This window comes from Lytechinus pictus, chromosome 3, assembly GCF_037042905.1.
Source record: "Lytechinus pictus isolate F3 Inbred chromosome 3, Lp3.0, whole genome shotgun sequence".
NCBI lineage: Eukaryota > Metazoa > Echinodermata > Echinoidea > Temnopleuroida > Toxopneustidae > Lytechinus > Lytechinus pictus.
This window is the reverse complement of record NC_087247.1, coordinates 62553720-62569970: the sequence shown is the minus strand read 5'-3', so window position 1 is coordinate 62569970 and position 16251 is coordinate 62553720. Positions and strand designations below refer to the sequence as shown.

Sequence of the window (16251 nt, the reverse complement as noted above, 5' to 3'; positions counted from 1 at the left end):
TTAAAAAACATTCCATACATGTTTCTTTGGTTTGATCTCAGGTCCGCCGCCAATTAACTGAGACATAATAAAAATAGAGATTTTTAAATGTTTATATTCATGTGTAGATAATCAGTTGAAATTAAACCATGGACAAATGATGTGCAGTTGTAATTTATAATCAGAAGTTATCCTCTCAGTTTCTTTTTGAAAATCTTCTTTCAATAAATTGGGATTTAGAACACTCTTTTTGAAATGGGGCTCATGAAAATCATCTAAGTAAGGTTATATTCATTTATGAAACTTAAAAATCAGAAATAATGTATTTCATAAACCTTAATTGTGTTTTTTTTTTTTTTTTGTCTTCCCCATTTCCTAGTGGATTTATTTCCGAAATGCTCTCACAAAGCACACAATCTAAACAAATCTTGAGGAGTAACTGCTCCTTCGTCATTAAAAAAAAAGAAGCAACTTATGTAGCCTTTATTGTTATAACAGTTGAAAATTTCATTAAGAATCACAGCATTAGTAGAGTGTATCTCAATAATCATATGCATTTGTTCCCAATGGATGGCAGTATGAGGCATGGCCTTTTTGTACAATATGAGTTGTCAGTTGTAATGTTTAATAGTTGTAACTGTATGTTAAATTAATTCCCCACATCTTTTCATAGAGAAAGCAATAATTGGTTTGATGTTGGTTCTTTACAATTTCAATGAAAGAAATATGGCTAAAATTAGATCTTGAATGTCAACATCTCAGTGCAATGAAGTGTTCAGGTAGCAGTGAAATTGTCATTACTTTCTGCTTTTTCACTAATTCCTGTGTGCACAATAAAGAATTATTTTCTCGTTTTCAGAATCAAAGCGATCTCATGGACAATGAGTCAGCTAACAACATTGTGCAAGCATGAGGATAGAATGACTCTGCTTTATGTATCTATTTATCATCACTGCCTTCAGACATTGTATATAACATTCAGTTTATACGCTTCTGACTACCTTGAAATACCCATCCTCCACTCTAAGGAACTTCCTCAAGCTGAGTGGCATTTCAACAGTTGTTTTGAGATCATTGGAGAGAAGTTTGCAAGAAATCTAATTTCAGTGAATGCTTCATCATTTTCACTAAAGATGGACCCTTCCACTTTTCTTGATCTAGACTGTTTTAATGAAACATTTGAATCAAAACAAACAAAAATATTCCTTTTGTTTCAATTAAATCAGTAAATAATTTAAATTTGGACATGATCACTTGATCTTAAAGGTAATTCATTTTTTTTATCTGAATGTATGGAATGATATTCTGTTTTTGTATTTTTTCCTGATGATGAATTGACCTTGATAGTACATGAGTAGTATTTCTTGGAAGCTACATTAGGATTTTGTGTGTCACTCATTTCACACCTGTGACAGGATATAAATATTTCCGATAGATATATTTTCAAAAAGCAGTGCTCTCTATCAATCATAAAGAGATGAAATGTAATGTTCAATTGTTACTAGTACCTGATTAGCCATAAAACTCAAGCAATTCGGTGGATTCACAATATGGTGCACCATCTATCAGTTGGCAGCGGACAGGTCAATTTCTAATTTTTTGGGTCGACATCACGCACAGGCTAGGCGCAGCCAGCGCATAGTGTGTTGGTGTAAAGATGCTTCAAAAATGAAAATCGTATGATAAGCGGAGGAAGAATTCACCAAAAACGGTCTAAATTTCAAAAGAAAAGCTGCAGCAAAATTTCTCATATCCTAGACCCGGGTAAACAGCATAATTTTATGCAGACCATTAGAGCCGTGTCGGCCAGCACAGCATAATGCACTAGTGCACTCAGCAGATGTTGACTTTTTCCCATGGGGCATTGCAAATTTTGGCCTGTCCGCTGCAACCGATAGGTGGTGAGCCGTATTGTGAATCCACCGAATTGCAGGCTTATTATCATCCAAATGAACGTGAGCATTGATCATGCCTATTCAACTTTGGTCCTTTGTGATGATTCAGATTGTATCTACACATGGCACATGTTGTTTATCCAAATTTTTTTTTTTTTATATACGTGTATTAATCTATAAAAAAATGCAAGTTTTATGTTGACTGGTTTAATTCATCTCAGTTCTGATTATTTTAGGTTTGTCATTTGTTTCATGGAGACTTAAGTTCTAGGAAATTTTCAGTTGCACAATACTTGTCCTTTGTCCACACACATGTAATACTTGCCTGTATATACATGAACAATAATTCTACTCTGGTATATAGTACGATAATTAGATAATTAGCCTCGAGATTAATGTATCTTTCCCTTGTTACAGCAGTCATAAATTGAAGTCTTGGTAACAGCAAATTTATTTTATTATTGATACAAAATTCCATGTACAACAGGAATTCAGCAAATACATGCTGTCAGAATTTATCATATTTGAAATTATATTTCATGGCAGAAGACATGAAAATCTGGACCATCATGAAATTTGCAATCTCAAATGTAACAATTTTTGGCTTTCAAACATATTCTGGGGGGGGGGGAGTAATGCTCTTAAGATCTGGACCTTTAAAATAAAAATCAAGATGTGTTTATGCTATTTGAGAATATGCCAAATATTGATGCCTTGATGTAGCAACCAACTTGCTTTGCCCCAGTTATAAAGATGAAGCAGAAAGGATACTTTGTAAATATACTTCGTCATCACTAATTTAGATTGTCATGTCAGTCTTTTCGGATTAAGCTTTATTTAATGCAAGATATTTTTGTGTCATTGTATAAAATTATGTGACATGAAGAGCTCATACATGTAAGTTCTTGTGATAGTGTTTGTAAAATCCAATTTATTATTTCTAAACTTGGTGTAAATAAAGATTGCTTAATATTGATTTACAGCAAAGTTGATACTGCAATGAAATATTTTTTTATCTCACAAATTTGCCTACTCTTTGTTTAATTTGGTAAATAGAAAATCCACCTTGGATGCCCATATTCATTGACTTTACTGCTACTTATATCGTAGCTGGGGCATCAAGACATTGTTTTCCAAAATTTAGAGAAAATCACTGCAAATGACAGGATGATTTAACAAAAAACATCTTTCTTGTCTACATCTTGCAAAGGAAAATCAATCCTATTGCTCCAGTGTTTGTTTTGTTTTGTTTTTGAACTCTTGTGAAAATTGATACAACGTTTTGTAGCCCCAGCAATGATACAAATATATTTTGGATCACACAAAGTAATAAATCCATTCATGACACTTAGAAATGAATTACTATTAAGTTTTATATATTTAAGCTTCAATCAACATATATATTCATGTCTAAATGAGTTTTTACTTACTGTACATAAAACATTGTATAACCTTGTGTTATTGTTCACAATCTTATAGATTATGTAGAACAATAAAATGTATATTTTTGAAATTCATCTTTAACTCAACAGAATCTTGTTTTTTTTGTGTGTGTTTTTAGTACTATATTTTGCAATAAATTATCTTGATTCATTTGTGTCCATAATCAGATCAGTCATTGATCTGAAAATATAATACAGAAATAAGAAGCAAAATTGCACAATTAAACTCTCCTTAAAAATAAAACAATCCCATGATACAAATGTAATAAATCACATATATTATATACTGAGTAACCTCCTTTTTTGCTCAGATTCGTTAATGGAATAGACACACACAATGTGTTATAAAAGATTTTCAAACCATTTTTAGTTTTGAAGCTTTTGTCCTGGTTAAGCAAAATATTGCAACAATTTGAAGATTATTAGAAAGTTCTGATTCCTGGATTTACCATTCCATTAATTTGGGAGAAAAGAGTAATCAAATACTTAAATGTCAATCACAAAAATATTTATCTCTACATATATTTGTACAAGAACAGACACTCTTATTACATGAAACATTGAGGATTTCCACTGGTCATTACACTTTACATGTATACACTGTTATATGCAGTATGGGAAAATATTAACAATACAAAGATGTACCTTTGTAAAATAGAAGCAACATGCATAAAATATATGTATATACATAACAGGATTTCTGGCAAAATGTATAGGTCTAAGGAGTTGGCAACTTGATGTCTTCACATAAAATATATAATAATTGCAGCATGATGTAGCTCTACCACTATGAAAAGACTGCTACTTGTCTATAAATGACATTTATATACAGTATGGCAATGAAGTCTCAAGGGATAGCAGCACATGAAAGGAAATTATCCAATCCTCAACTACACTTGACATATTTGTACAAATTGTAGTAGAACTCACATCGTTTTTTTTGGGGGGGGATGAACATAGCCATGGGAAATGGTTTCAAGTTATTTAAGATTTTAGAACATAAGCACATGAATTGGTCTTGAAAATGTAATAATGGACATGCGACAACCTTGCATTTACATGTTAACTCTACAATTGAACAAACAAGACTTTAATACATGCATGTACATATATATTCTTATCTTTAAGAATCAAGCAGTTTTCCTTCAGTGGGATGTCAAAACATGAAAAACCAATCAGTGTACACTGGCCTGTCATACATTTGTTCTGGCATTCCAATACACAATATTTGTTACTTTTAATAATATACTGTAATATTATATTTTTTTTAAATATCAAAGGATAAAATACTTGTAATACTTTCTTGAAGTTACCAGTAAATATATATCAAAATTTTATAATATATAAAATGTAAAGCCCTGATCAAAGTATTGTATTGTTAAGGGGTTTTCATAACTTAAAATATAAAAAATTTGCTAAGATATTTTCAGTTTTATCATCCCAAGGGCCTTGCTGAACTGTGTTTTCACTTTTTAAACAATTAAAATTCACAAAAATATTAATGAAATAAACTCTTTTAATTCCCACTGATCTTAAACAATCCTCCTGTTAAAGAGTGTGTATGCTTAAGTCTGCACTAGTATGACTCAAGGTCACTGGTGCAGAGGATTTGCATCACATCTAACAATGTAAGTATAGCATACTGGTACAATCACATACATCACAGTAGAATGAATCACTCATCCTCACTAATTGATTGCCAAAAATGAACCTTTGTAGTACAATCTACCACATACAATGTATGCGCTTTTCTTTTTATGTTTAATGACCCCTTAGCCACTCTAGGACTGCAACAATAGTTCCATAAGTTGTGGATTCGAGATTTATATCATGAAATCCTTAAATAAACTTAATTACAATGTACTTGAATGGAGGTAAATTACAGTGGCGTACGCAGGATTTCATTTTTTAAAGGGGGGGTTTCAAGCTGATTGAAATGTTGACAACCCGCCCCCCCCAAAAAAAAAAGTCTTTACCATCAATTTTACATCGTTTACTACCCCATAACAAATTTAGAAGGAAAAAAAAGGTCTTCACCGCAAATTTTAGGTCGTTTCGTGGACCAGAAAAAAAAAGATAATCAAAACAATTTTAGGGGGGTTGGGTATCAACAAAATTTAAGGGGTTGGTTTGAACCTCTTCAACCCCCCCCCCCCCCCCCCTGCGTACGCCACTGATAAATTATATTGTATTCTGCAATATTAAACCCACCCCACTCTGTAAACAGCAATTTGATTTTGGTAATAAACCCAGAAAGCATTAGATTACCCCTTTTGTACTGTCAAATCTCAATTTATGTTTTAAAACAATATTCTAAATATAAATTTGTGAAAAGTTGATCCTTCATCCTGAACAGACGCCAAATTGAATTCAAATCACATGACTGCTTTGATGTTGTTACAATTTAGAACCAATATATTGCCTTTCATATAAGGTGGTATACAAGAAATGATGAATGATGCCCAATTCCAATTCAATCTATTAAGGATGATTCAAAACCTACATGTACAAAAAAAAAACATATTTCTCTGTGAATAGTTGAAATCACACCATAGCAGGTTATACAGTGTGAGGCAGTCTATTAAAATTTTCATGATAGCTCTGTTAATAGAGTAGGAAAACTGAATATATACATATCATGTTAAGCATTGTGGCCCAGTGGATTGGTCTTCTGACTTTGCAACAGAGGGGTTCGAATCCCAGTCATGGCATAATTTCATTTGGCAAAAAATTCTCCACATTTTCCTCGCTCAACCTAGGTGAGGTAAACCAGTATTTACTCCTGAAAAGCTTCCGCGCTGTAAAAGGAAGCAAGGCTACAGCCAGGGTAACAATATCCAAGTCCTTTGGAAGAGCTTAGGGACATTCATGTGATATGCGGTAATACAAGAACTGCATTATCATTATTGCTATCGTCAGACCTGTGATATAATTAATCTAATGTGTAAGTGCATTCCACACTAACCTTACAGTAGGGTTCTGCTCACCAATCTTATTGTGTCTTATGAGTTTGCAAATCATACCCTCTTAGAACACCAATGAAAAATTGGATGAATTAATTTGGTAATAAAAATAATAACTAAACACAGTTTTAAGACATTGCAATTTCCCATAAACTGCAAAGCAATATGATGTACAGAGCATGGGACACCTGCTTCACGATTCTCAATTCATTTCATGGTCAAAAGGTCTTGAATGTCTTGTAGAACCTGGTCAGCGGTACATGTCCTTTTGAAGTTTGACCCAATCCATTGCTTTCTGAAGACTGGACTTCTCCCTGGTCAGTACCCCAGCTGCTTGCATGATTCTCAATTCGTTGATGGACGCAAAGTCTAAAGCTTCCTGCTGAAGCTGGTCAAGCTTTTCTGGACGATTCTCATCAAGAAGAAAGTCTTCAGACATTAGAGGGTTAAAGCGAAAGTAGGATCCAGCTGGGAGCAAGTCTTGGAGGGTTGTGTGCACAGCTATGAGATAAAAGAAAAACCTTTAAATGAAACCAAGATACTAGTACATATTAATGAATTTCTTCATCATACATCAACAATAGAATTGTTAAACACTACCAGTAGGTGGCATTAGGAATCCCAGTATGTATCATTTATGAATTCAAAATATTTTCTCCCTTCATAGAGATAGCTTGGGTGGAGCAGTTTTCCTTAAAGGGTAACACAAACAATATATACCTGGTACACAAAGTTCACCTTGCATACCTGGGGCCCGTCTTACAAAGAGTTGCTATTGTAATGATCAATCGCAACTATGGACGGCCAGCAACGTCAACATCAAGTATGTATGTTTGTTCCAAAAAAAATTCTATATGAATGTATATTCAGAATTTCATTGATTTCTTTACATTTTGGTGTGTTCTTCTTTGTTTACACAGGACATTTTGTAAATTTCCTGTAGAAAAAAATATGACACTGATGGATTTCCATAGAGTTACGATTGATTGGATCAATCGGAACTCTTTGTAAGACGGGGCCCTGAACTGACCTCACATATGTTTAATGTATTGATAAAACCCATCACTATGATTTTATTTCTTCATGTTCTAATTTTTTTGTGTAGTATTGTTGGGGCCAGGTGTGACAAGTTTGATTGTACAGTTAATGGAAATCTACTTTCTTGAAATGATACATTTAGTAGTTTGACCTATTAAAAAAACACAAAATAAATCAATACAAATATCAGAATTCATCTTTGTATAAGCTCAATAAAACAGATGTAACTATATCTAGTCTTGAACTCACATTCTGTGTCTGTAGCACTGATCATGATCTGGTAAAGCTTCTTTTTTAGACTGCTATACTCTGGTGACTCTAGTCCTTCTTCCATAGGGTCATAGCGTCCTGTACCAAGTGACACCACACATTGAATGGGTGTGTCTGGCCATAGAAGCTTGCTCTCATGTAAGCCTAGAGCACTGGGATTGTTTGTTAGTACACCACCATCCTGTGTATAAGGGTCAAATCAAAATCTTTTATTAGAACTTGAGAAATATGATTAGAATAGGTATATGATTAGAATATGGATATGTCAACTCTACCAGCAGATTGCAAGTTATGTCTCCAAGGTTTCCAAAAAATATTCAACATATCTGCTCTCCAGACTAGAGTATATTCATTATTTCTGTTTTGAAATTTACACCATTAATGAATGTATACAGTTTTATATGCAGAAAATATATAGCATGACTGGCTCCTTGTGTGACCTTGAACATTGTTGATTAATATGCATTATCATAAGCTTAAAAATAGATTCAGCATTTGCAACAAATATCCATTGACAATGCATCTATTAGTAGGGAATACATTTTGATACTGTCCAAAAAGAGTTCACTCCAACTCACAGAAATTAGTTATCATAGGCTAAGTGCTTTGCAGAAGAGCAACTGTACTGAGTTTCCACTTGTAACCATTTCATATACAATGAATGATTTTTAAAACCCCAAATCGCCACCACAATATTTCCATGAACCCATTCAATAGATTTTTGTTTTGAATTGTTTTCTTAATATCCTACAAATTTTTTACAAGTTTGAAAATCAGTTTGAAAACTTTATTTGTAGACTCTGTCAATTTTCTCCAGACTGATCTGAATGAATTTCTTACCTGAAAGACATGATCATTGAGTTTGTATTCTTCAAAGTAACCAGGAGCAGCTGATGATGCCCTAAGACCCTCACATAGTTGATACTTTGATGAACCTTGGTAGAAGGATGTAGTATTAGGAGGTGGGTTGTAGTTACGGAAGAGGTAGTTCTTGATAGGTCCTGCATTCATTAGTGTAGCTAAAGCAGCAACCTAATAGAAAACAGAACATAATTACATACCATTGGTAGAATGGGAAAAAATGCATGTAATCTCTCTTTTCATACAATTTTTTTATCGACAGTATATCATCCACTGTGTAACTGAAGTAAATATATCAGAACTTTATACTGTGTACATGTCTTCTTTATCTAGCTATTGGATTAATTCTATCTGTCCATTCACATATTTGACCATTATCTTTATTTCCTAGTACTTGGAAAGAATTTCATATATGATATTCTTCTTCCATCTTATCAGTTCATTAGCAATACTTAAGAACTTAACAAAATGAAAGCCTACATGCAAGTATATAAAAAAATGTATCGAAATTGTATATTGAACTCTACCTTTGGACAATTTGGATCCTGTGACATTTCTATAGCTGGGATTTGTCCGAGACCATGCATGTGACTCCTGATCAGAGAGACGAAAGAAACGGAAAATAATAGAAAGGTTAAAGATTTTTGATTAAAATTCATTGTGATTTTAAACAGCAACTACAAGATTACATTCAAAGTATAAATAAATTGAACTCGAACTTGAAGTATCTTGAATTTGATAAGGTTTTATATAAATGGTACTCAATGAAGAAGGAATTGATCTTCATCAAACCATAGAAATCATAACACAACATCATAGAACACCTCAACACTTCAACATCAGCATTGCTGCAAAACTACAAATGCTCATAGAAATATAAACTTAATGAATTGTAGAGAAAAAGAACTATTAATGTGAAAATTTTTCATTCACTGCCCATGCCATTTCATTTATATACAATTAACTTTTTTTTTATTGATGTAAAAAGATTTTGGGAATCTTAACACTTATAAAATCATCTTTTTTTTCTTACTTTTATACTGGGTTTTGAGATAAAATGTTACCTTAATATCCTCATCCAAGCATCTGTATCATAGAATGCATGACTGAAGAAGAGTTTGCTGGTACCTAGTAGTGTATTCCTATTGAAGACTTCTACACTAAGCTCCTTGAAGAGTTGTTCACATACATCAAGAGATGCCTTGGCATATGCTAATAGGTAGACTAATACAGCACCTGAACTGACACCAATGATGTAATCAAACATCTCATGGACTGGCTTGCCAGATTGTTTCTCAAGCTCTCTCAGAATCTCAATGGCAATGATACCCCTGAGAAAACATAAGGAAAGATTTGGTGATCCATTAACATGCACATATCTCCGATATTCCAATCAAATAACTTGCATTTTATATAGAAGCATCAGTTTGTAATTGATGGGTAAAGCATGTACAAATTTTCTGACTGTAAATATAAATTTAAACATTATTGGTATATAGGCCTACACTATTACAATGTTGATGAGTTATCCTTGTTTTGAGAAGAGAGGGAACCAATAAAATTTCATAGAATGTATCCTCTGCCAACACATCAACCAAAAACAAACAAATCAACATCACAGACATGCCAATACACCATTCTTTCAACTTGATTGAGTGATGTCCTATTGGTCATGGTGTCTACTATGGTACCTACTATGGTAAATTAAAGTTGATTTGATTGCATGTAGGCATTCCCTTACCTTGAACCTCCACCATCAACAGAGAGAATCCTGATACCTCTGTTATGGACTGGAGAGGCATAACCCAACTGAGCAAGTAGTTGATGAACCTGAGCAAGGATAGCAGTATCTTTATTCTTCTGTTTTACCTTCAGGAGTGTTGGTATAAGCCTTTCCTGAATGGCAGCTTGTCTCGACTCTGGGTACTGAATGAGGTGATTGCACAGACGTTCAATCTTCATTCGACAGGAGGCATTAGAGGTTGCAGAGGTGATTCCTTGAGCTAGAGACTTGGTCCTGGCATCTACATTGGCCTTTGAGATGACCTAAAGAAAACATGGTATACATAATGAGATGATAAGTCATTACAAAATAGTTCTACAAGCTCATTGGTCTTTAATTAAAGCAATCAAGAAATTGAATAGTATTAATTGTCTTTCAATGTTAACAAATCAATATTTCAAAATCACATTATTAATTTAATGACAAAGATGAACTGCATAAAAGTCCTTGTTCCAATTCTTAGTTGTTCAGGTTCAGAACAATACAGGCTTGCACAGTATTCACATTTCCTAAAATTTAGCATTGATTTTTCTTAATAATTAAAAACAGTCTCCAACTGCCATGATTTCAGCCAAGACAAATCATGAATTGATTTAGTAGGTCCCTTTAGATGATCTCACATTGATTTTATATGGCATTGCTAATCAATAAACATTAAATGACATTATGACATACATGCTAACAGCCAAACTTACTGGTCTTACTATCTTTCTTGAAGGCTTGTCTGCTTCAGCTGCCTTCATCTTTGCATTTTCCTCCTTGATCTTGTCTGCAACAGCAGCATATCTCTTGCTCTTATCAACCACAACTGATGGTGTGCTTCCTGTATTACCAACAACTCCTGATGCATCCTTGCTATTCAGAGCTTCAGTCATGTCCAATAATGGAATATCTGAATCAAAATACGCAGTGCTTTCTTCACTTGCAGGCAGAGTAACAACAGGTTTCTGCTTTTTCTTAATTGTTAAGATTGAGTTTGGTGACCTGAAAAGATTTACCTGAATGTACTTGAGGTTGTAATTGTTATAAATGTAAGAGACTGTGCCCTGTTCCTTGCCTGAATCATCAGATTCCTCTGACAGCACTCTTGACGCTGATGCACTCTGTCTTGCAGAATCCTCATATTTCACTGCTGTTCTGGAATTCTCAGGATTACTAGGCATAGTCACTTTATGAGTTGCCATATCTTTATCTGAATCACTACTTATTGATGATGAACTAACAGCTGCAGATGATGATGTGAAACCAAACTTTTTAAAGATATTATAAACACTACTTGAAGATGGGTGGGCAACTTCAGCTGCAGACTTTACATTGTCCTGAACATAAGAGGTAGAGCTCGCATTATTATCTTGATAAGTATTTTCATTTAACTGCTTGGGATCTTTATTGTCTGTTACACATTCTGATGAGTTAATGGGTTGTGATTCAGATTGATAATGTTCTGAATCAAACTGGCTCTTCATCAAAGGTTTATTCTCTGCATGATTCTCTGATGCTACGGCATCTGCAAATCTCTTTCGATGAAGCACACGTGTTGCTGAGAGGCCCATTTCAGATGCATACTTCTTCAGGGATGGCAACTCAACCCAGTAAGCTGCAGCCTTTTTCTTTGAATCAGGCATGTCAAACTTTACAGCTTTGCTTTCATTTAGTCTTTCCCCTACAATTGGAGGATTAGTAATTTGAGGTATTTTGTGGTTTTCAACATTTGGCACCCTTTTTTCATCTATCTTCTCATTCTGAAGTTGAAGATTCTGTCGCTCTTGGTCAACCCTCTTTTGGCTTAACACTTTGTGATCTCTGATAGAGAGTTTTGGTAACAGCTGATAACTGTACAAGATGACAGGAGTGAATACTCCATCCACAATCTTCCTTTGTACAGAGTTGCTCACAGACCCAGCTGCATGATAAAGGGTTGCCAAAGACATACCATTCTCCTTCCTACTATTACCTTTAGAAGACTGGAATCTGGCGCTCAAATATGCCAATTGCTTGTGTCCTTGATGGAGACTACTGTTGCTGATAATATTCATGTATGCAGTACTTGTAAGCATGACAGCCTTGCCTGACCTATACTTAGCCTTGCAGCACCTATGGAATTTCTTTCTGTGCCAGTTGTAAGTTTCAAGTTGCCTTCCAATGAGAAGTCTTCCCATGAGAACAGGTTTCTGTATATCCATTGCTGTCAACGGAGTTTTACTGTACTTCTGGACCACAGTTATAATGATTTTTGTCTTTGAAGGCTTTCACTCTCTATTCTTCATTACAGCAGGATGTCCCAATATTACACAGTGTTGGTTACTTGAAGTACTGAAAGAGACAAATTATGTAAATAAAATAAACATCATTTAAATTGCAATTAATAACTGAATTCTGCAAGTTGTAAATCAAAAAGTTCAAAATATAAAGATATTTCTAGAAACTATATCTGTATTTCAGCACCATTTTCTTTGATATAGTTGAATTAATGTGTATTATTTGGGTTCCACATAAAGACTAAACTTATCCAAAAATATCTAAATTTGTACAAGTTATGAAAATATTGATATTGAGAAGTGTAGTTTTAAACGTCTCGGTGTTACCACTGGTATTCAGATGGGGGTCTTGGAGGTCATGCCCCCCTCCCCCACAAAAAAATTTCCATGTTGAATTTAAAAAAATTTAAAAAAAAGGGAGAGGAAAAGGGTAAGATATGATGTTATTTTCTGAATATTTCATGTACACTGTAGGCCTATGTCAAAATCTAAGGTCAAAAATTTTCCTTGCTTGCTTCGCTCACTCAGGACTTTTAAGAATTTTTCACACACGCCATTTTGTGCCTCCTCAAATTTTTTGCTTATTTCATTACCAATTGTACCTAGGCTGATCAACTTAGATAAAAGTGATCTCTATGTCACATGCTCTTAACTTGAACCTCTTTGCTCTTTTTTTTCTTTTTTTCTAATTCTTAATTGGTTTTGATGTATTCATTTGTAACATAAAATGCTATAAGATAAATCCTGAAAGATTTATCATAAATTCTTTAATATGCATTTTAGACTATTCATGTATCATAGTCATTCATTTTATCTAAATCAACTTTTTTTTAATGGGCTACACTGATAAAATATGAATAAGTAATAGTAAATAAAAAAGAAGAAATTATTGCTATTAAAAGCTCTAAAATGATTTGTATTGATCGACAAAATCATGCCAGAGCTTAGCAATATCAGCAAATAGGCCTAATATAAAACTTAACATTTGTAAAATCCAATAAAAAATACAGAAGAAGTGGAGTTATAAAGCCTTTTAGAAGACTCAATTCTGTAGCCAATTGCTTGTGGTCTAGTGGTGGTTAAAGTATATCTGACCAACACCTTACTCTGCTCTGAAGTAATGGGTTCGAATCCTACTCTTGTTGGCTAATAATGTTTTCAGTTTAAAAATTGACCTTAAAATGGTGGATTTCAACAATACAAACAAGAAACTTCAATAAATATAAATTGGTCTTGCGGATTAAGTGGTGAATGGACAAAATAACAGATTCGGCCCAGAGTTCTAACGTACATTTAGCTCGAAAACACTTGCAGAACCTTTTTTCCAGTTCATGGTTCAAGCAATAACCTAAATTACCTAATCATTTGCCCATTAGAGTCTAGTTAGTCATTATCCTGATTGTAAAGCATGGACTTGGTATTGAAATACAATTTGCTCTGTACAGACACGGCCCGGTGCGGTCTTTAAAGGCTAGGCCTAGGGCCTTATGCCAACGCAGTACACACTACAAAGTAAGGCAACAAATCATTATCTTGCCCCGGGGGGGTCACTCTCCACATGGACTGCTACCCACCCGTGTCCGACACCCTCAGAAATGCACCCTAAACTGCGTAACTACATTAACTAAATTTGCAACCCTAAATGGCGTAACCCATGAGAAAAGGCACCCTAAGTGGCGTTAACAGAGAAAAGCCCCTAATTCAATACCCTAAGTGGCGTAAACATATCGAAATCGATTAATTTGATACCATACTGATTACTGATGTGAAATTGATGTTACATACAACAGTTATTAAATTTCTGGCATTTTTAAAAAGTTATTGCAAGTAAGGCCAGCATAATTTACTTTCAATGACACTACTCTTAGCCACTTTGAATACAGAATAGCCATCTTTTAGCCTAAATTAATGAATGCTAGTGAAAAATGTTGCTTGACTTGACTGACTGATGCATCACTTACCATTCATTTTACCAATTTCATCAAAACTTGAAAAAATTGAATCCATACCAGTTAATGTGTTGGAAAATACATACATTGATTAAACCTGTATCTTCTTTTTTTGTTTTAATTGATAATAAAAAAAATCAATGTAGGGATCCCTGGTATGAATAAAACAAAATGGAATAGACTATAGACCTAAACCCTAGCCTAGGCATGCTGCCTGGTATAGAGCCGGGTCTAAGATATACTGTACGGGGGTATTCTCTCATAAGTGATGCGCTGGCGCCGGCGTGTGCGAGGATTATTTTGTATCCCTTAAAATCACGCCCTTCATGGTGTTTTTCTTATGGCTTAGGTCTGCTCCCGAATCTTCTCAAATTTGCAACCCTAAATGGCGTAGATCTATTCAAATTTACACCCCTCAATGGCGCGTCATCTTCATAACCAAATTAGCAACCCTAAATGGCGTGAAGAGAGAGAAAAGGCTACCCTAAAAGGCGATTTACCAGCGAATGGTGCTGAAATGCAACCCTTTTTGCCAAAGACGTCGACGTCGCCTGAGCGCCTGAAACGGGACCCTTTTCGACGCTTTTTCTGGACGCGGGTGCGCGTAGCAGGCCATGTGGAGAGTGACCCCCCGGGTATCTTGCCTGGTAAAAGTCTGTGCAGTGCCCCTTGTCTTTGCGAATCTAGTTAAACTTAAAAGAAGATATGCAATGGCAATACATGGAAAATATTCATTAAAAAATCTAACTAAAAATGGTAGAAAAATAATGAATTTCGGGCATTTCATGTGGTGGCTTCAAAATGCAGCCTTTCTTAATCTTATCAAATATCCCCGAAACGTGGGTGCGCAGACAAGGGGGTAGGTCTAGTGGATTCTACATTACAATTTCTTTGTTCAATCTGAAAATTGACTGGCCATGCTCAAGGACAAGGTTTTTTCCAAGCAAGACAGAGCAAGATTCCAATGCCTTTTGAGTTTGACTTTGTTTTGCAAAAGACCAAGAAAATCATATTATTTGTTTTAATTTTTATGAGATTTTTGGCACACTTTCTCTTAAGAATATAAGGAACATTATCAACTGAAATTTTGTGGAATAAAAATAAATTCATGTTGAATCTTAACTTACATGTAAATAGTTAGGGCTCCGGTCCCCCTTCGTACGTCTCTGGTCCACCCACACTAACACCATGCACGTGACTGTGAGTGGACCAGAGCCAGCCCAGAGAGACCGACTTTGTCGACCAGTTGACTGAGTTTGACTTAATTGAGACAGCGTTCGCGTGTGGAGTCTAAAAAAGTGACAAGCTACATCAAATTCTACTTACCCTCCTTAATTATACATGCCCTTCATTCTTCAAGCAAAAGTTTCTCTTCCTCAGTCTGTTCAACTTCAGATGTGTAACTACAGCTACAGTACGGTACGTTCCGCAGGAAAAAATTTATATTGTTATTGTATTAAATCATCACAAAGCTCATACGATGGGTGTTGTCAAAATACCGAAAGCTGATTGGTGCAATTGAACCTTTGACCCTGAGAGCTGATCATGAATATAAACAAATTACACGTCATACACGTTTTGAGGGGACACACGTCGTTTGTTATTGTTTGGATAGCCAAGGGGGCAGAAGGCATGGACTTCATTATTCCATGTCCGATTTTGATCAAATTTTCTGTGATTTGTATAATCTTTCCTTATCTTTTCAAATCATTTCATTTTCATCCTGGAGTAAAAAAGGAGGGCCCTGTCTGTAACTGTATCTGAATTTTCATACAATTACAAGTAGGTCTAGCTACAATAAAGTACAAAGGAT

General features: G+C 34.7%; 2 protein-coding genes across 4 annotated transcripts in view; one reads left to right on the top strand and one right to left on the bottom strand.

Moving 5' to 3' along the window:
• The window catches only part of LOC129256838 (hemicentin-1-like), a 58825-nt gene extending 55434 nt beyond the window's left edge, over nt 1-3391 (top strand). For both annotated transcript variants that reach the window (XM_054895031.2, XM_054895032.2), the window contains one exon: nt 839-3391. In XM_054895031.2, the coding sequence (XP_054751006.2) occupies nt 839-864 (26 nt within the window). In that variant the 3' untranslated portion in view covers nt 865-3391. The remainder of the gene's footprint in view (nt 1-838) is intronic.
• On the bottom strand, nt 3230-15939 carry LOC129256839 (calcium-independent phospholipase A2-gamma-like). 2 transcript variants are annotated; one of them, XM_054895033.2, is made up of 8 exons: nt 15765-15939; nt 10927-12544; nt 10190-10494; nt 9513-9779; nt 8976-9042; nt 8428-8619; nt 7567-7768; nt 3230-6780 (listed from the first exon to the last, which is right to left on the bottom strand). In XM_054895033.2, the coding sequence occupies exons 2-8, from the start codon at nt 12412-12414 to the stop codon at nt 6530-6532; spliced, it is 2772 nt and encodes a 923-aa protein (XP_054751008.2). In that variant the 5' UTR covers nt 12415-12544; nt 15765-15939; the 3' UTR covers nt 3230-6529. The 2 variants fall into 2 exon arrangements, with proteins under 2 accessions (XP_054751008.2, XP_063953604.1); XM_064097534.1 differs by lacking the exon at nt 15765-15939 and adding an exon at nt 15566-15644.
• Nucleotides 15940-16251: the final 312 nt, after the last annotated feature.